The sequence below is a fragment of the Telopea speciosissima genome, chromosome 4 (genome assembly GCF_018873765.1).
Source record: "Telopea speciosissima isolate NSW1024214 ecotype Mountain lineage chromosome 4, Tspe_v1, whole genome shotgun sequence".
Classification (NCBI taxonomy): Eukaryota; Viridiplantae; Streptophyta; class Magnoliopsida; order Proteales; family Proteaceae; genus Telopea; species Telopea speciosissima.
Genome location: NC_057919.1, coordinates 53390277 through 53410916, shown reverse-complemented (window position 1 = coordinate 53410916; position 20640 = coordinate 53390277). Strand labels below are relative to the sequence as shown.

The window sequence follows — 20640 nt, the reverse complement described above, 5'->3', positions numbered from 1 at the left end:
CCCCAAGTTCCCCATGGTTCTGTACCCCTCACTCTGTTGTACTTACCTACTTGTAGCTCTATAGTTTTGCCTCAAACTATGTACTATGTACTTCCATTTTTATTGAAAAAAAAGAGGATGTAATAAGTCTGCTTGAGAGATGTTTCTACATTGTTGTGTGCGATTCATTCCATTAATCTATAAAACTTAATAAAAAAATTTACAAGACAAAAGCAAAAAGAGTTGATGCATGGAATTCAATGTAATTAGGATTTACAAAAAATGAAACCTAAATAAATAGAAACAAAATATTATAAAAAAAAATAAAATAGAAAACAAATATCCTAAAATCACACACTAAACTTTGAAGGCACGTATGCTCATTAAACATGCGAATTTGGCTCCGAAAAGTTCATTAAATATTGGATGACCTGTAAAGCACTGGCTGCCCTTTCCAAAAAGGTATTATGGCTTCCATAACTCCATCCTATAGAAAAGTTATTCAGAAGTTGAGCTGGAAAATTAATATATTTGTCCCGATCAGGTGGATTTTGCTAGTCCAACCTATCCAAGAATTCTTCGAAAACCTTCTCTACATTAGAAGAATGCATTTTATTTGCCTAAAAAATTGCCTCATTGTCAGTGACAACATTTGGAGAAGAATATTTGTCGCTTGTACCCCTACTATTGGAAAAGGGTGCACTTGTTGTCACAAAAATGGTGAAGTAAGAAGTTGTAACTTTCTTTTAATTCTCCTTTGTCTTATTTTCAAAAGTTTTTTTTTTAGAAAACATTTTATTCATAGTCAACATGTAAAACTCATGGAAAGAGAAGAACACATCTCCAAAATCCATGGAATGGAATTGAGCCAAACCTTCATACATGCATGTCATCGACAGAGCCCTCCAAGCCAGGGAGACAACCACACTGTGAATATCCCTTGGAATAAAGTTAAAATTACAAGCAACAAAGTATGAAGATAAAAACTAAAAGTCTTCAGTTTGCACTATAGTTGATGCTGCCGGATCATCAATTCTTGTCATCAGTTCATAGACAGATTTGCGGTTACCAGCATGGTAAGGCAACAGTTGAGAACCCATACGTGGATAGGAATTATGGGAAACACGTGATGCAACATTAATATCATCTTGACAGTTAAAAGAACTGTCACCTTCTCTGTCGTAGACTATCGGAGTTGATCGTCAGTCATTTGAATGGGCAGAAGAAGACCATAACAGTGAATTTTCCAATTGTCTCTATGTCGAACTAAATCCACACGAAGAGGAATAAAATTCAAATGTAGGTCTTGTAGAGCACTCTCCCAATTTTGAACAACCACGATCCGATGGATGAGAAGTTCTAGCATCATAAAATTGCACACAACGATGAAGCAAACAGTCCAGGGGAAGGAGTGGTGTATGAGGTTTGAAGTGGCCATGGTTTGGCCATGAAGATGAAGCCATAAAATCTTAATGTAGGTCTTGTAGAGCACTCTCCCAATTCCGAAGAGCCACAATCCGATCGATGAGAAGTGCTTACATCATAAAATTGCACACAATGACGAAGCAAACGGTCAGGGGGAAGGAGCGGTGTATGAGGATTGAAGTGGCCATGGCTTGGCCATAAAGATGAAGCCATAATCATGCAATCTTATTCATGCAAACATAATCAATGATTGCAAAAGTGGATGAAAATGATGAATTTCAAACTTGCAGAGAACACGTACAATGACGGATGGAGAACACGCACAAAAGCAGATAGGAAAAGTATAGGTAAGGGTTAGAATGTTAGATTGCCAAGGGAAGAAGGGAGAGAGATGTCCCAACTCCCAACCCCACACTCCGTCCATGTTCACGGTAGTGATAGAAAAAAAGAAAAAGTAAAAAATGGTTTTTTAGCAATACAAAGGAGAAGTGAGAGAGAAGACGGTTTATTTTCAAAAGTTATTTAATGCATGGGTAAAAAGAGATTTCAAAAATGAAAATTATTTAATGCAATATTTAAATAAAATAGTTATGTTACTCTTATTGAAGAACAAAAATATGGTACTTTAAAAGGGCAAAAAAATAAAATAAGGTTACAATTTTTTAATCACTAGTTTGGTTTTCTTTTTAAGGAGAAAAAAAAACATTAAAATAAGAAGTCTTGTACATTATATTTTTTACATTAGCACATTATTTAGTATTATAGGCTTTATAAGCAGTACTATATGCTACTGACATAATGTTCTTATCCTTAACTTTAAAAGTTACATCCTATGGTCTTACCCCGGCCTCTCTTCCTATGGTCCACTTCATTAATCGCATATTACCAATTGTTGTCAGAGATTGCGCAAGGTAGCATAATACTTGGAGACAGATAACTCCCCCTGAGTAGTATGAACCCATGCAACCTCAACCATCTTTTTTGTACAACCTGAATGGTGCATGTGCTTGCATGGCATTTTCGGGATCTTTATCCGCTTAGGTTCCCTGTCCGGTACAGTTGTCTGATTCGTCTCACAGGGGATGGAAATGACGATCTTATCCCCTGCCCAAACATATTGCTCAAGTGGGGTCCACCCCCCTCTTATTAGAGGCATCGGATAACTGTACCAGGTAGGAAACCTGAGAGGATAAAAATTTGTATTTCCTTGACTTCCCCACCAATCTCCCACCCATGCATCATTTATGGGATGCATGATGGACCGAGGCAGTTAGTTAAATTGTGTTTATTTTAATTGGATAAGATCATGATCGATGTGTGTATGGTACATTAGATGGTTGTATATGTGGTACTAAATTTAGACCCAGATAAATTGTCACATGATAGATAAGGCCAATTGATTCATTGTTTGGTTTTACAAAAGTTCCACCTACTCTCTTATATTTATGGGGAAGGAATTTGTATACGAGAGATTGTCCTATCAACTCGAAGTACAGTAGCTTTTATGTCATTTCATTGCTTGCATCTAATGCTGGGTTGCATGAAAACTTTTGCCATTATACATTGGGCAAATTTCACGGACACCTCCTCTAAGTATTATATGTCACGGATTTGTCAAACTTTGAAAAATTATTAGACACCCCTTATTTTATGATTTTATTTCAACTTAATTTACTCCATTTGGTGTGTGCAGTTAAGTGATTGTTAATTCTTTTATAATGGCAAAATTACCCTTACCAAAATATTTAGAAAACCTTATGAGATCCAATTTGAATCATATTGAACCCCAATCAAACCCACCCGACCGGTTCGGCCCATCATTGGCTAATTCGGTACTTCAAACTCCATCGCTCCCTTCTTCTTTGCGATGGTGAATAGGACTGGGGATTTGAAATGGTGAGAGCCCGACGGTGAATATGATTGGGGATTTTGGAGTGGTTGTGATGGTTCAGAGCTTCGGAAAAAGAAGACTACGATTTGTTAGGGTTTCAGTTCAAATCGATTTTGAATCTAACCATTTTAGGTTTTATGTCTGAATTGCAGAACGACGATGGAACGAGGTCTTTGAGTTGTAGAGAGGGATTTGGGTTGCAAGTCGACGATGGATTTGAGTTGGAAAGGAGAGGAGAAGAAGAAAATGATGAGACAAGAAGTAAATAGGCTTTGGGAACGTGGGCTTCCTGAAACCACAATTCCTGTGAAGCGGCACATTAAATTTGCAGAACCCGTTACCAAAATCTGATATTTTGGAACTCAAATTTGCAGAGAATGGGAGGAGGAATCAAACACTCATCAGCCATCTTTGATGTTACACATAGAGATTTCCCTTCCCCCCCCCCCCCCCCTCCCCCCCTTTTTTTTTTTGTCATTGTGATGTGTTGGTGGGTTCCTCTGTTACAATGATATTGACCCAAAACCCTTGAACATTTTTTGCAGATAACTTGGACTTGTATATTTTTAAGCTTGAGATTTTCCTCACAATGGTGTGTGGTTGCACCCTGTGAGACTGATTAATGAAAAGACAATGAATGTGATTCCCTACTCTCTCTCTCTCTCTCTCTCTCTCTCTAGTTTGTAACTCAGAAGAATTCATGAAATCCCCATCAAATAAAGGGGATGGACTAAACATGGTTCATCGTTGTTGACGACTGGAACATGTAATCGGTGTTGCTCATCACTGCGTTGGTGGTTGAATCTGCCAAACTGGTGGTGGTCCTGTTAAACTGTTGGGTTGCAGTAGGTTGGGGGGACAGTGGTGTTGCAGGAAAAAGAAGAAGAAGAAGAGGAAGAAGAGGTACTTGTGTTACAAATGTCAAAAGGTTAGGTACCCTAAGTGTTATTTACCTTTTTTATTTAAATAACTAAGAGAGTAAAATGGACATTTCAACTTTGGATGCTAACTGTGTTTAACGTCAGGGAAAAGTTGATATTTTGACCAAGTATGGCATGTCCGTGTCATATTGCATACTTAGAAGGGGTGTCCGTGAAATGAGAGAGAGAGAGGGGAGAATGTATTGCCCACACCATTTTATTTTTTTTTCCGGAAAAATGACTTCAATGTTGAATATGGTAATTGTTTTCATCTGAGTTTTCTTATAGTGTGCATTTAGTCATTAAATGTCATTTTTGTTTTTGCAAATGTTTCCTACTCTAAATCTTTAATAGGGCATAATTTTTTTTTTTCATGTTTTTTGCACATCTATTTGTGCCATGTCGAAGAATTAAATAGCAATTTTGATATTTAGATATGCAAAAAATGCTCTGTATACACCACATGCCAAACTTTAAAATCAAATTCAATCAAATATCGTCTCATATATTTCTATGTATGTGTGTACTTTTTAGTCGTCCATGCGATGGCATACAGTGTATGCACCCTTTCAGTGTCTTAAAATTTTCAATACATTATTTTTCATTTAAATTATCCATTTAGGTTAAAACTTGATATATGAAGAGGAAATTTTAATGTTTGCCCGTCTACACTCACTCGCATCTAACTTGAACATGGCAATAAATTTGCATGGTATAGATACTTCTCTACCCTACGCAATGAAATATATATATTTTAATTTCATGTTGATATTTATACATGCACTCATTGTTTTTTTTTTTTTTTTTGGTTGAATGTACTCTTTTTATTGATTAAGTGATGAATAGATTGTTTGGTTTTCATATTGTCTGCAACATTTCTCATATAGAAAAGAAAAATAATTTTTAAAAATTTTTATCCTTTAAATTCTTGGGTTTTTACCATTACCACCCCAAAAACTTTACTATCTACCATTACCCCCAAAAAAAACTTTGAAACAAGCTGTTACCCCCTCGTGCTTGCATACTAATAACCAATCGGCCCCGCCAATTCTGGACCCGTAATGTATGGGGTTAGTCGTGAGGGCTTGCCGTTGTCACGATTTTATTAGGACCAAAATACCCTTAGTAGTGAAATAAACCATTGTCACAGATTTGTTAGGACTAAAATGCCCTTAGTAGTGAAATAAACCCTAGTTCAAAGGATATCTTCACTTTCTCTTTACCTCATCCACTTCACTTCATCCTCTTCGATTCAACTGTTGGAGCAAACCAGAGGAAGAAGAAGAACTTGCTCACCACTTCGATTCAAGCATGCGGCAAACCGAGGAAGAAGAAGAACTTGACTCACCCTCTTCGATTCAACTGCTGCCAAACCGGAGGAAGAAGAAGAACTTGGCTCAGCCCTCTTCTCGAGCCACCATTTCTTCCATTGTATAGAGAGGTGCCACCGTTAAAGCTCTCGGAGTAGGACAGGAAGGAAAAAATGCACTTGATTGCTCTCTAAGAAGCGAGAGAGAACCGAGAAAGGGCACAAAGGTATATTTTTCGGCTCAAACTCGCTAAGAACTAAGGTTTTTCGACTCAAATTTCTATTCATTTTGAATTTTTTGAAAAGATTCTGTCAATTTGTTGCTACCATGTCTCTGCATCATAAGCCGCGTCATAGGAAAAAGGGGGGGGGGAGGAGGAGGGTAATGGGGATTGGGAGATGGGTATGGATAGGGAAACGATTTATCAATTTGTTGTAGATAGAGATCCTGAGTCATAGCTTGTTTGTCAACATCTTAACCTTCGATTCTCAACTAAAACCATTTGCCTAAAATGTAGTGTCTTCATGAAAGATTAAAGAGGGTGCAACTACATTAAGAGAAGGCGATGGTATATACAATATGCAAAGAATACAAATTTCTATTTCCTTCCCTCCCCCTCCCCCTCTTGCCCTCCCGCATTTCCAATGAACAGGATATATATCCACTTGGTGAACATTTAGAAAGCCGCATTTTCCTCTTCAGCGTTTCCACAAATCGTGAACATTTACAAACATTAAATAAATAAAAATAAAAAAAAAAAGAATTAGGGAACAACGACAAAATTGAGAGCCAACGGACAACTAATACACATTATACATTGGTGTGATTAGATTCAGTTAAGCTCCATTAAGCTTTGCTTGAAACTGGTTGAGATTGTATTCCTCTGTGTCTTGTGATTGATCCCAAAGTTCCTCTAGTCCACCAAGTATAGCTTTCAACCCCTTCCCACCACCAACTGATTTTGGGTCTCGTCAAAGCTACTGTCTAAGCTCGTGAAACAGAGCACCCTAGTTGATCCAATAATGTCCAAAATTTTGGCAAGGTGAGAGTGAGAATTAGTAGAATCTCAACTGTGGCTAAAGAATTCAATATCTAGTCTTCCTCACCAAGTGGGAGAGATTTGCATTTGTGCTTTAAATCCATAAAAGAATCATGGGTATATTCGGGTTTTAATTATGCCTCATCCGAAAAAAACCAAAGTAACTTATTTTTCCGGTGTAGATATGTAACAATTTTCTTCATTTATTAAAATGTAATATAAAATGTAGAGAGTGGTCTAGATTACCTTCTCTGTATGCTGGGCTGATGTGAATAGATCAAGCAAGCGGATGTATTCATTGTCTCTAGGCTGGTGTTCTCTGCATTAATAATCGCATTAGCAATCTGAAACTTTGAACTTTTGGAGGCTCATAACTTTCTCTTCTAGAGTTCCACAGTAGTTCTATCAAAGTGTTGGGGTTTGTCTTGTTTTAGGGATGGTTGTGGGTATGCAATAGCTATAGTAACCTTCAATTAAAGCATAAGGATGGATGCTTTCCTTTTCATGTGGTTCCAAGGGGAACAAACCCAACAGAATCTTATGGGGCAGTCCTTGACTCTTTATAGTGGACCAGCTACATGACCTTCTGATTGCCTTCTCCCCTTACCTTACTTGCAAAACCTTTATCTTTTAGTTTCCATGCATATGTGGCCCATAGAGGGCTTGGTTGGTTGGTTGCCTTTGAGATCTCATATTTTCCCTATTAATGTGTCATTCCCAAAGCATGAGCCATTCTTTCATGCATGTTCAATATAACCACTCATGAAAGTACTCCAATTTCTACAAGAAACCTTGCAGCATATCTTTCACTCATAATAGCTCATCAAATGGAAGTCCAACCATGTTACTTCATCTTTTTAATATTTTCTTTTTTGGTCCCCGATTATTAAAAGATGTCACATTAATAAGCTTCACATCATGTGACTGATTTTTCTGTAAGTTTTATATTGATACTTGGATGTAATTTGTCAAACTTGAATTTTAATGACTGCTTCTTGACAAATGTGATGTTTCTCCCACTTTTCTATAAAATCCATAACCATGCACAAACAGTCTATAATCTTCAAGATGACAACAAGCTCAAGTACGCATTACCACTATCTTCAAGGGACATTTACAAAGATTATTGATGTTGAACGATTTGGTTACCTAGATATGATATCCACATATATAATTCACTTTTGAGTACTGTTCCCAAAGGGAGATCTGTGGACTTCAATGTCAAATATATGACGATTGACAAGATGAAAGATATGGTAGTGAAGGCAGATAAAGATGTGATGGAAATGGTAGACATGCTTGGTACTCGTGGATTGTATCCACATGTATGTCTACAATGTCCAAGTTGGTAACAACACCTATATCAGTACCATCAATGGACACCATATCAAGTTTGTGGGTGATCTGCAAGAAATAGACCAGGAGATTGGAGCACCATATCCAGCTATTCCCCTTACTAATATGTCTACAAGTACTAGGCCAAAAGCTAATATAAGAAGGGTGGCCTCATAATCCTCAAAGGGATGGTGGCGAAATATTCAAAGGGATGGTGACATGAATGTTCGGAAGGGTGGTGCTATTTTGATGCATAATAGCGGTGATCATGCATTCTTGGGTCAACTAGTGCATCTCATAACCGAGTCACATTTGACAATAGGAGTTCGCATTATGCATGATAGTGGGGTTGCTTTTCTGAAGTTGGTATGTCTAGTAGGTGTAGGAGTGCTAGTATTGTGAGATCTACTACAACTACTACTACCACTATAGATTTGGGAAGTAATGATGCAATCATTCCATCATCCGATCCAACCAATCCATCGGCTAGCAGGTACTTGAGGGTGAGGAACAGGAAGTGAACAATGACACATCAGATTCGATTATGTAGCTAGAGAATCGATGATTTAAGTGACAATTCAAAGAGTTGTGATGAAGATTATGAAGAATTTGGAAGTGATGCGAAAAGGAAGAGAACGATAAGAGGATCAAATGGTGAGGAAGAGGATTATGATACTCATCTGATATACCGAGGATCCAAACAATAGGATCCATTTGACGTTGGACAATTGTTCAGGAATGGGCAGCACTTGAGAAGTTTTGAAGGATTATGAAGTGCAAGAATGTTTTAAGACATTGAAGATAAAAAATGAGGGCAAAAAGGTGAGTGCAATTTGTGCGGAAAAGGGTGTCCATGGAAGATATATGCTTCACATTTAAAAGATGGCATTACATTTGCTATCAAGACATTTACTCCCACTCACACATGTATGAAATTGGTTAGAAATGAGGGAGTAAGTGCACGTTGGATAGCAGGAAAGATTGGGTCCAAAATTAGATCGGACCCGGATATGAGTCCGAAAACCATGGAACAATCTGTTGAGTGATCATTATTCATTGGACACTGCAGTATGCAATTGTATAGGGCTAAATGGATTGCCCTAGGGGAAGATAGTTCAAGTTATAAAAAAGCATTTAGGAGACTGAAAGTTATGCAGACGGGATAATGAGAGCAAATGTTGGGAACCAAGTAGCGATAGAATATCGAATGGATTCCAACATGGGTCGTAGAGAGTGAATTATTCAGAGATGAATACAAAGTAGATTGTCAATTCAGGCGTTTGTTTGTATGTTTTAATGCTTGTGTTCAAGGTTTTTGAAGGGATGCAGGCCATTCTTGGGCCTTGATGGATGTCATTTGAAGGGAATATATGGGGAGTTCTTGTATCTCATTGCTTTCAATGGATGGAAATAATGGCATGTATCCGATTTCTTACGGTGTGCTTGAGAATGAATCCACACGGTTGGTTATTCTTTCTCGTTGCTTACGTGATGCCATAGGTCCATCCACACCTACGGGACTTCCATATACATTTATGACAGATAAACGAAGGTATGACTAATATCATTGACATTATATTTGTGATTTTATGGCATGATATTTAGGTTTTTGACTAGTAAATATTCTTTTCATATATAGGGTCTTATTGAAGCTATTGCAAAATTATTCCCGAGGCACACCATAGGCATTGCATGAGACACCTATACGGAACTTCAAGTCACGATGGGGTAGTGGCATTCAATTGAGGAGTCGGTTACTGGCTACATGCAAATCATATAATGCCTATGGATTCCAAAAGGCTATGAATGAAATGAAGGAAGATAATGAAGGGGCCTATGATTGGTTGATGAAGACACATCTGACCGATTTGGGCAAGACATGCTTTTGATCATAGAGCCAAAAGTGACCACATCACCAACAAACTGTCTTGAGTCATTCAATCACTGGTAGGCCCTTGAGGAGTAAGCCTATCCTTACTTTGGTGGATGATCTTAGAGTGAAGATGATGAAAAGGTTACATAAAATGTATGAGAGAGTGGCTTAACCAGTGTCACAAGGCGACTCAACAATGTGTGAGAAATCGGAGGCAAGATTAGGGTATGAGGCATTGTGTACCTATTTCAGAGTAGAGAGATGTTTGAGATACAAGATGGATTTGGCCTAAGATATGTTGTTAACATGACTGAGTCAACTTGTGAGTGTGGGGTGTGGGTAGCAACGGGGTTACCTTGTAAACATGTTGGAGTTTGCATTCCAAATTATAGGGGAACTTTAGAGGACTATTGTGATCCACTTACACCACGTAAAGATATTTAATGGCCTATCAAGAAATCATTTACCCAATGAGTGATCTTAGTACACTGCAAGAGACCGACTTGCTTCCTCCAATATTAAAGAGAGGGATTGGTAGACCTCGTATGAGTAGGAGAAGAGAACCGGATGAGGCAACCCCATGCATTTCAAGGAAGAAGAGAAGGAGTATCAAATGTCAACTCGTGGAGGTGCGATCATAACAGAGGACTTGCAAGTATAAAGACAAGAGGCCATCCACTTCTCGCAGTGCTCCTAAGGTATGGCATGATAACATACTCAATGTCATATTTAGTTTTGCATGATAAAACTATGTAGAATGTAATGTTTTGTTCTTGTCTTTTTTTAGAGAAAGAGAAACAACAGGGATGATGATGCTACCTCTACACGAGGATAACCAGTCCTCACAGAGGTCCTCACGGCAATCTACTACAACTTTAGACATTGTGTGTGCACAAGAGAAGGTGAAGGGAAAAATGGCTGCCAAGTCTCAAAGGTTATAGCATTCAGGAAGAGCAAACCCTCAACAATAATGGTATGAGTCCTACTAATTATCAATGGGGTGTAAAACTTGATTAACTTGATTTGTTTAAAACAAACATTTAACATTTACTTAAGTATAGTTGGTCACTTGGAATTTGTTTCATCACTTGTAGGTATGGTGAGGTGATCTTGAGTGATGAGCCAACTTCAATGAGATGTTTGCAACCATGTCTTTCATTTACAATTATGTCTTGGGGTTGGGCTGGTATTAAGGTGCGGGGTCATAGGTTGTTTGTAACATTTTTAAGTACAATGAGTCTTTGTAATTTCATTGTGACTTTTTAGAGACTATTTACATGTACTCCCTCTGGGGTTCTTAACTTATTTGGGGCTTGATTGCTATCCTGCCCTTTGGACTTGATTTTGAAACTTTATTTGTGAATCTCTGTGTTTAAGGTTCTTTGTGCTGTTTTTTATTTGTTGTTCAAGGACAATCATGAATTGAGCTGTTGATTTTCATGTTTTTTTAGAGAGACTATAATTACTTATTTTTAACCCTCCAAAGAGAACATTTTTCTGCCTTTACACTTTTTTTGTTAGATCTATTGTTTTATCAAAACTAAAAGAGGGAAAGTGCACATATGACCAATACGTACTACAGATTCCTTCGATAAGGAACCTTCAAAGCAAAAGGTCTTGCTTGTATATGGGTACGCCCATCTATATATGAATAGATTTGGATTAATTGCAAGAAGAAAAATCGCAGAAAATTTCCAAACAGATTTGAGGGAATAGGACATGAGATTTCACATCTTTGTGAAACAGATTTCATGCAACAATGCATTTTTCTAGGTTGTTTATTCTTTAACAATGCATTTTCTAGGTTGATCCATCTTTGACCGAAAATGTGTATTTCTGAGCAATGCATTTCCTATTCTATTGTTTTGTATTCATTCCACCTTATTTGTTTATATTTTTAAAAACTTGAAATTTACTTCCTACGTTAGTGGTAGTGATTCATCGCACTTTGTTCTTTTGCTTGATCAAAGTTGAGGCATATTCCCTTTTCTTGCCCCTCTTTAAATCAGTAGCACAATGCACTTCCATCGGGGCTGATCTTTTGATTCTCATGACATTAAAGTGGGCAAAATGGCTGCAGGAAGAAGTTCACAAGATGCAACTTTACTACACAAGATGCTACTTTACTACATATTCTAATAACAGAAACATTCACAAGATGCTACTTTGCTACAATATTCAACCATAATTAACATCCATCATTACAACCCAAAACTAAAAACATCCATGATTACAACCCAAGACTAACCAAAATAGACTTCAACAAAATGACTTTGATATTCCCAGACTTAAATCACTACGTTCCAAATACGATGCAATACAATCGAACTATTACTACTTGATTTGTGATCTTCATTCTTGCTACGGTCTTCTCCACGATTCAATCTAATATTCGATCGCCAATCTCTTCACTTCTCTGCTCTATTTCACCCTCATTGTTTGGTGCATCACTAGCATGCAGCAGTTGGCTTGTTTCACCAATGGGTACGCCCATCCAAGAATCTACAACCACCATTATCTCTGTTGAAACAAATATAATACAGCCTATCTCGGGTTGTTCATTGACTCATATCCTCATAGCGATCTCCTCCGACAATAACATTCCACGCTTTGGAACCTCACCCACCTTGCAGGCCCGCTATTCACACTCCCGGATGACATCTTACCGCGAACATTTTTGTTTTGGATGTTCAGATGGGAAACACAACAATAAAGTTAGATAAAATTGTGGAATCATCTCTCGAGATGATGCTTTTCATTTTAGTATTTAGCTTGAGAGATGGGTTCTACTATCTTGTATTTATACCATTCCGCAATAGTGTGGGGTTACTTCCATCCCTCATTTACTTTTACTTCGGTGTGATAAAATTGTTGTTTGCTTTCTATTTGTGTAGAATGCACCTTACCTTGCGAGTATCGGGTTTAAGTGTAATTGATGTAGTTTTTGATTCTTAGACAAGTCCGTTACAATAACCGACAATCCAAAAAGTAATGATCCAGTCCACCAACCACATTGCTCAAGGTATTTAAGGAGAAAACTAGTTATGAGCTTGTATGCTAGGTTGATGAAACTATCCGTGATGCCCTTAACTCATCCATCGAAGGCATCAAGGGATTTGCCCATTCTGTGTCCCTCACCAAGGAGACCATCTTTCCGGAAAATCGAGGCTTTATTCTTCACTAGTGCTACTGAAATTGTAAAGAAGCTTGCTTGTATAACATTTTAGTCTGTGTAAATTTGTTTACTAATGAGTTTGTATCTTAAGCATGGGACTTCTTCTCGGACTCCAATGGTGGAGATAAATACATTTGTTAGCTCAACTAATATTGATGGAGTCAATCACAATTCCCAGTAAGTATGCATCCTAAAAATGCCTTCAATTTAAAGTGTGCCGAATGTCTAATACTTTAAAAATCACTATCTTCATGGTAGGGTTCGAAGAGAAAACCATTAAGAAGTGTTTTCAATTTCTCATTAATAAAAACAAGGACAAGGATACCGGAGTAGAAGACTAATTAGATGGGTGGGTAATTTCATTTCTGACAAACATCAAAAGGGTACATCAAGACATTGTGATTTTATGCCCTAATCGAAGAGAGAAAATAAGGAGAAGAAGACATGAATGTATTACCTTAACTTCACGGAAATTGCAATGTCACCCGAGACGATGGAGATAGTTAAACCAGAGAGGCTAAAATCGTGGCTGAGAAGAGGGCTGAGATAAGTTCTTCTTCTTCCTCCGGTTTCACTTCTCTCTTCCCTTCTCGAGAGCAATCAACTCGTTTTTCCTTTAACGGTGGCACCTCTCTATATGGTGGAAGAAATGGTGGCCGAGAAGAGGGTGAGCAAGTTCTTCTTCTTCCTCCAGTTTGCTTTGCAACAGCTTGAATCGAAGAGGATGAAGTGAAGCGGATGAGGTGAAGAGAAAGTGAAGATATCCTTTGAACAAGGGTTTATTTCACTACTAAGGGCATTTTAGTCCTAACAAATCTGTGACAATGGTTTATTTCACTACTAAGGGTATTTTGGTCTTAATAAAATCGTGACAACGGTAAGCCTCACGACTAACCCCCATTGTTACGGTCCGAATGGCAGCACTATGGTTATTAGTATGCAAAGCAGGGGGTAACGATTGTTTCAAAGTTTTTGGGGGTAATGGTAGACAGTAAAGTTTTTGGGGTGGTAATGGTAAAAAACCCTAAATTCTTTTAAGAAAAATTATTAATCATATATCAGCCTCTCATTTTTGTTTTGGGGAAAATATAAGGACACCCCCTCAACTATGGTCTGTTTTCATGTACACCCCCTCATCTTTAAAACTTTTCAAACACACCCCCTCATCTATTGAAAGTAAGTAAATTAGTCCATCAAACTAACTGCCGTTAGTTTTAAATGTTAATACTCACCCACCCTTTTTTTTAGGACCAAATTGCCCAAATTAAAAGTTTGAAGATGAAAATACCCTTTAGAGGTAAATACTAGAACGAGAATGCTATACACAATTGATCATTTATGATCTTTACCTACCTGATAAGCTGGGGCCCCCTGACCGATTCGTCAGCATCACGTGATTGTTGGGTACCTTTCAGATGATGGGATAGATGTCGATCGAGATTGGCACAACAATTTCATCGTAATTCGTAAATGGCGCAGTGTCATGAGCATGGCACTCAATCATTTATCTGAGTCTCAAATCGAACTCGGGCTATTTCATTGTAATCCGACGATGGCGCAATGATCATGGTCGTGACACTTGATCATTTATCCGACTCGGAGTCCGACATGGGACTCCGGAGTCGGGAGGATCTTTTCCTTGTATTACTACTATCACGAGAAGGGAAAAAAAAGGGGGGGGGGAAATATAGGGACATCTAAAGGCAAACTAGGGAAAAAAAAAGGCATGATTCGTATTTAGTATTTACCCCTAAAGGGTATTTTCATCTTCAAACTTTTAATATGGGCAATTTGGTCCTAAAAAATGATTGGGTGAGTATTAACGTTTAAAACTAATGGCAGTTAGTTTGATGGACTAATTTACTTACTTTCAATAGATGAGGGAGTGTGTTTGAAAGGTTTTAAAGATGAGGGGTGTACATAAAAACAGGCCATAGTTGAGGGGGGTATCCCTCCCCTCCCCTCCCCTCCCTTCCCCCCCCGTTCCTTTGTATTTTTGGGTCAGAAGCTGAATTTTATTAAATTATACCAAGTCCAACAAAGCACGGGCCCGGGAAAGGTACAAGGCCAGAAAAATAGGGTCGTCTAACCAACAAAAATGAGATACAAAAAATTAGGAGCCATATCAAGCTAACAGATGAGCCTCCCTGACAAAAAATGGAATAAAAGAAATAAACGAAAAACAACGAGGAATAACCAGTATATCATCAACAATGAGCTGAGGTGCCTAGTCCAAGGACAAGTGGAGCTTGCGACGGGCCAAGAGGCCCAAGATCACGACGAGTAAATACTCTTATATTTACGAATTAAAACTTAAGAAAAAGAAGGCTATCAGGCTGTGTGGCACCTGCACATAGATTCAGGAAAGGTAAAATGACCACTTGCCCCTTGTGAAATAAATAAAATCCCACCCCTATTAGATGCCTTCACACATTTTCATTGGCCCCTGTGCTACTATAAGGGCCACACAATCTGCCTAATCATGTGCCTCCTGTGCTCAAACATAGAAACGAATAATATTATCATTCTACCCCCATGAAATAAAAAATCACATTCATATTGATGTCCTCAGTCCTTACACTGACGTGTGGTTGTGGAGGGACCATGCGAACAAGAAGCAATCTCTTGCCTAATTAATTTTCAATTCCCCAATTTGACCGTAAATGATCCATATTTTTGGCTGAATCCAAATTTACTGACTTGTATCTCTTGCTCACCAACCGCTCCTGACCAAAAAAGAGTGTTTGTGACATACAAGTTCAATAAAACACGAACCTTGAAGAATCCTCATTTTTTACTTCACTTGATATGGACTTGTGAATCGCGATATGTTCACATCACTGCACCTCACGCTGCCTCCCTCCCTGTCTCCCCACACACACCAACCTCCCAACTACATTTCCAGATATTTTCAATTTAAAAATTCGATTTACGTTCAAACACTGTAATTCCAAACAAGATTCAAGGGTAATTCCGTAATAGAAAAATCGAATGTGGGTCCCACCCCCTAACACTCCCGAGTCCCCCGCATCGGATGGATCTCAACCCGTCAGATCTACACCAGCCCATTTCAGCTATAAAAACTCCTTCCCTTCTTTCCTCTCTTCGCACACTCACTCCCTTCTCTGCCCTATTCTTTACCAGAAGCTTCAGATCTAATTCTTGGGTTTTTTGGCTTTGAAGCAATGGCAATGGTGCCGCTCGTTGCAGAGAAGACCTCATCAGGTCGGGAATACAAGGTTAAAGATATGTCTCAAGCCGATTTCGGTCGCCTCGAGATCGAGCTCGCCGAAGTCGAGATGCCTGGTTTGATGTCTTGCAGAACCGAATTCGGCTCTGCGCAACCCTTTAAAGGAGCTAGAATAACTGGTTCCCTTCACATGACCATTCAAACTGCCGTTCTCATCGAAACTTTAACTGCTCTGGGTGCTGAGGTTCGCTGGTGCTCCTGTAACATTTTCTCTACACAGGATCATGCCGCTGCCGCCATCGCTCGTGACAGTGCTGCCGTTTTCGCGTGGAAGGGTGAGACCCTTCAGGAGTACTGGTGGTGCACTGAGAGGGCTCTTGATTGGGGTCCTAATGGTGGTCCACATCTCATTGTTGATGATGGTGGTGATGCTACTTTGCTCATCCATGAGGGAGTGAAAGCCGAGGAGGAGTTCGAGAAGACCGGGAAGATGCCAGATCCGGCCTCGACTGATAACGCTGAGTTTCAGATCGTGCTTACGATTATTAGGGATGGGTTGAAGACTGACCCAAAGAAGTATCGCAAGATGAAGTCGACTTTGGTTGGTGTTTCTGAGGAGACCACCACCGGTGTCAAGAGACTGTATCAGATGCAAGCTAACGGCACATTGCTATTCCCCGCCATTAATGTTAATGACTCTGTTACCAAGAGCAAGGTACCCTTTTTCTTCTTTTATATCTCATTAATCAGGTCATTTTGTTTTCGAATTTTTGTTTATACGATCCAGATCTAGGGTTTATATGATCTGTTTTGTCTTTCTCTCCCTTTCTGTACATTTTGAAAATGTTCAATTAATGCTGGTCATTGTACTGTATGGTGGTACCGCATCTGAAAAACAATAGCTACTGATTTCGACTCAGAATTATAGCCTTGCCAAGAAAAAATAATTTCTTGCTTGTGATCTGATTTGAAGATTTAATCTATTTCTTGTGCGGCGTTTTAATTTAACTTCTTGTGGTGGTGGTTGTCTAACTGTTCTTTTAGTTGTTCAGATCTTTACGGACATGCTTCGAATTCAAGTTTCAGAATGCTCTCTATTTCAAAATTCAATTATTCTCTCGGAATCTCATAAATTTTCACGTGTAGTTTCTGAAAACTGAATTTTGCTTCCGCATCCAGATATGTCGGGTTTTGCTTCATACGGAAGTTTCACAACTTTGTCTTTATTAACCTCTTTTGTTTTCCGTTCGTTCATTTTGGAATGTGAGCTTGCTGGTCTTGCTACTGATGCGATCTTCATCTTTGTTGGTCTGTTTGTTTCTGAAGTCTCTCGATTGCTGGAATGGTTGAATTGCAAAAGTAGATTAATAGTTTAATTGGGGTATCTAAGATCTAGCTTTGACTCTGCTAGGAACTTGATTTTTAGAAGTTTGGGTTCCCCCTACAGCGAGTTGTATTGTTCTCGCTTGTCTACATGTGTAATTCTGGCTATTTGCTAATTTGTTTTTTTTCTTTTGATTCACAATTCTAATAAAAAAGAGTTATCTTTTTACTTCTCAGGGTTTTTAATTTTCTGCACTTCGATTCTTTAATTTTAATATATACTAATTTCTTGCTTTGATATAATGAGCTCCCCAACAATTTTGTTTGTGTTTTGCTGCAAGTGGCACGCAAATATTTAGTTTTCTGCCCTAAAATCATCTTTTGTCTTTCCTGTTTGACAGTTTGACAACCTCTATGGATGCCGCCACTCCCTCCCTGATGGCTTGATGAGGGCCACAGATGTTATGATTGCCGGTAAGGTTGCTGTGGTCTGTGGTTATGGAGATGTTGGCAAGGGCTGTGCTGCTGCCCTCAAGCAGGCTGGTGCCCGTGTCATTGTGACTGAGATCGACCCTATCTGTGCCCTCCAGGCTTTGATGGAAGGTATTCAGGTTTTGACCCTTGAAGATGTGCTGTCAGAAGCTGACATCTTTGTTACCACCACTGGAAATAAGGACATTATCATGGTCGACCATATGAGGAAGATGAAGAACAATGCCATTGTCTGCAACATAGGTCACTTTGACAATGAGATCGACATGCTTGGTCTCGAGACATTCCCCGCCGTGAAGAGGATCACAATCAAGCCCCAGACAGACAGGTGGGTCTTCCCGGACACCAAATCGGGCATCATCATATTGGCTGAGGGGCGTCTGATGAACCTTGGATGTGCCACTGGCCACCCCAGCTTTGTGATGTCTTGCTCGTTCACCAACCAGGTTATTGCTCAGCTTGAGCTCTGGAAGGAAAAGAACACTAGCAAGTATGAGAAGAAGGTCTACGTTCTACCCAAACACCTTGATGAGAAGGTCGCAGCACTTCACCTTGGAAAACTCGGGGCCAACCTCACCAAGCTTTCTCCTGACCAAGCAGAGTACATTAGTGTGCCTGTTGAGGGTCCATACAAGCCTCCACACTACAGGTACTAAGATCTGGAGAGAGAGCCGAAGATTCAAAGCATTGATTATTTTGGTTTTTTTTTTTTAAATTAAATATTTCTAGTTTATCAAGGTAGTTTTGTGATGGCTGGAGATGGGAGGAGAAGGAAGGGGGAGAGAGGAGTGAATGGGCCTCTGTTAGAATAGTTAACAAGAAGACCTTGGGTTTTGAATAAGGGTGAGATGCTTGTGGGTTTGTTTGGATGGATATGATATTCAATGAATGAAAAGTTGCGTTTCAGTACATTTCGGTACCGTTTGATAACGTTATGTGTGTTTTTGTTTCGTTTTTCACCAAAAATAAAAAATGTATTTTGGTGTTTTTGTTTCCAGAATAACGTTTCGGGTTGCAAATGCTGTTTGATAAATCTGTTCCAAGAACGTATCCTGAACATTTTTAGTATAGTAAAGGTGTTTGATAAAACCTGTTTCTACGGCCATTTGTAATGGTTATTATAAATTACAAAAATGGCAATAATATTATAATCCATATAAAATTAATGATGTTAGGACATTAAAAATTATTTAAAATTCATATAAAGTGTATCTTAAAGAAAAAGAAATAGAGATGCACTAATAGATTAATATAAATTACAAAAATTTTATGAACACTATAAATTACAAAAATTTATGAATCGATTAGATGTTCAAAAGTTTTAAAGAATACAAATAAGAAATGTTTTATTCATTTTTGCATCTTCAAAACTAGAGAAGCAATAAAATTCATTCAAACTATTAACAAAAATAGGAAGAACATTAAAAAAATAAAAAATACAAAGAAGCAGACATTGTATGGTGCTCATGATTGTCTTCTATGAATAGTTGAATAAAAAAGGTCTTGGTGAATTTGAATCACCATCTCCTTGGAACATGCTTGACACATCCTCTTGTTCTAGGTACTCTACCAATTTGAGTTAAAGATCCAACAAGTAAAGTTTGAAATTTACAAGTAACCATGAGACCATGCCACAGACTATGCTTCAATGATAATACCAAACACAATCAACCATTTCATTCTACATGTCAAACAAAGGTAGAATAAACAAAGAAAAGAAAAGACAAGAATATCACAATACAAACAGTAATAGATCACAAGTGGTAATCCAATGGAAGCAACAGAATTTTGTCAACACTTATCTAAATAAATTAGTTGTGCTGTAGCAAATTCACTCAACATTATGTATATAATCTAGTGATCCACCATGATGACCAGCACGTGCCTTCACCAAAAGTAGACATTTTTATATTGTCTATGAAGAATTTACAATACTGAAAGTCCTCATCAAGGACAGGCATCATCTATTTGAAGCATTGTCAGGTTTATCATCCAATACTAACCTCAACTAAGCAAAGACCATTAACCAAAGAGTTATATGTCAGTTAACTATACTTGTGAAAGACTTGAAGAGCAATGCACCATTGAGAAATTTGGTGTCATTAATTAAACTTTCAGTGTCTTTTAGTAAGGCCATAACTGAAAGATCACCGCCGCTAATAATGTAGATAGAGAATGAATGGTTCCTATTTTGGGATGTTACAGAGTTTGGAAATAAAAAAGATTTTGAATCAATTTGCCGACCACCTAAATTTTATTAGCTCCAGTTTGATTTTTTTAACATAAGGATTTGCAACAGTAATTCAGCATGTTCATAGAGTATTCTACACCCTATAAAAGGTCAAACTTAGTGAATATGGTATTAAGAGGTTTTATAAGTGGCCAGGGAGTAAGGGACCCTCCTTCCATGTGCATACATTGGGTAGTGAAGTGCTACAACTGTTCATGACAAGGAAGATCACATTTGCTCATGTGGGTGAGGGTCCCCTATATCTACCAATAACTTTCTTCCTTTTTGGATTTATCTGCAACTGTTATTTGGAAGTTTCACTATTTCTGATTTGAATTTGGCAAGATCAATGTGTTTTAGTGTTGAAATGGAAGTAATGGGAGGAGATTGCTGTGGAGGAGATTGGGAGGGCATTCCTTCCAGTAAAATTCAATCTGAAATGGATGAAATATTTTGTT

At 38.3% G+C, this 20640-nt stretch overlaps 1 protein-coding gene across 1 annotated transcript; it reads left to right on the top strand.

Moving 5' to 3' along the window:
* Positions 1-16044: 16044 nt before the first annotated feature.
* Positions 16045-18863, top strand: LOC122657863 (adenosylhomocysteinase-like). The gene is made up of 3 exons (XM_043852658.1): positions 16045-16059; positions 16137-16852; positions 17862-18863. Exons 2-3 carry the CDS (start codon positions 16139-16141, stop codon positions 18606-18608), a joined length of 1461 nt encoding a protein of 486 aa, XP_043708593.1. The 5' UTR covers positions 16045-16059; positions 16137-16138; the 3' UTR covers positions 18609-18863.
* The last annotated feature ends 1777 nt before the right edge of the window (positions 18864-20640 follow it).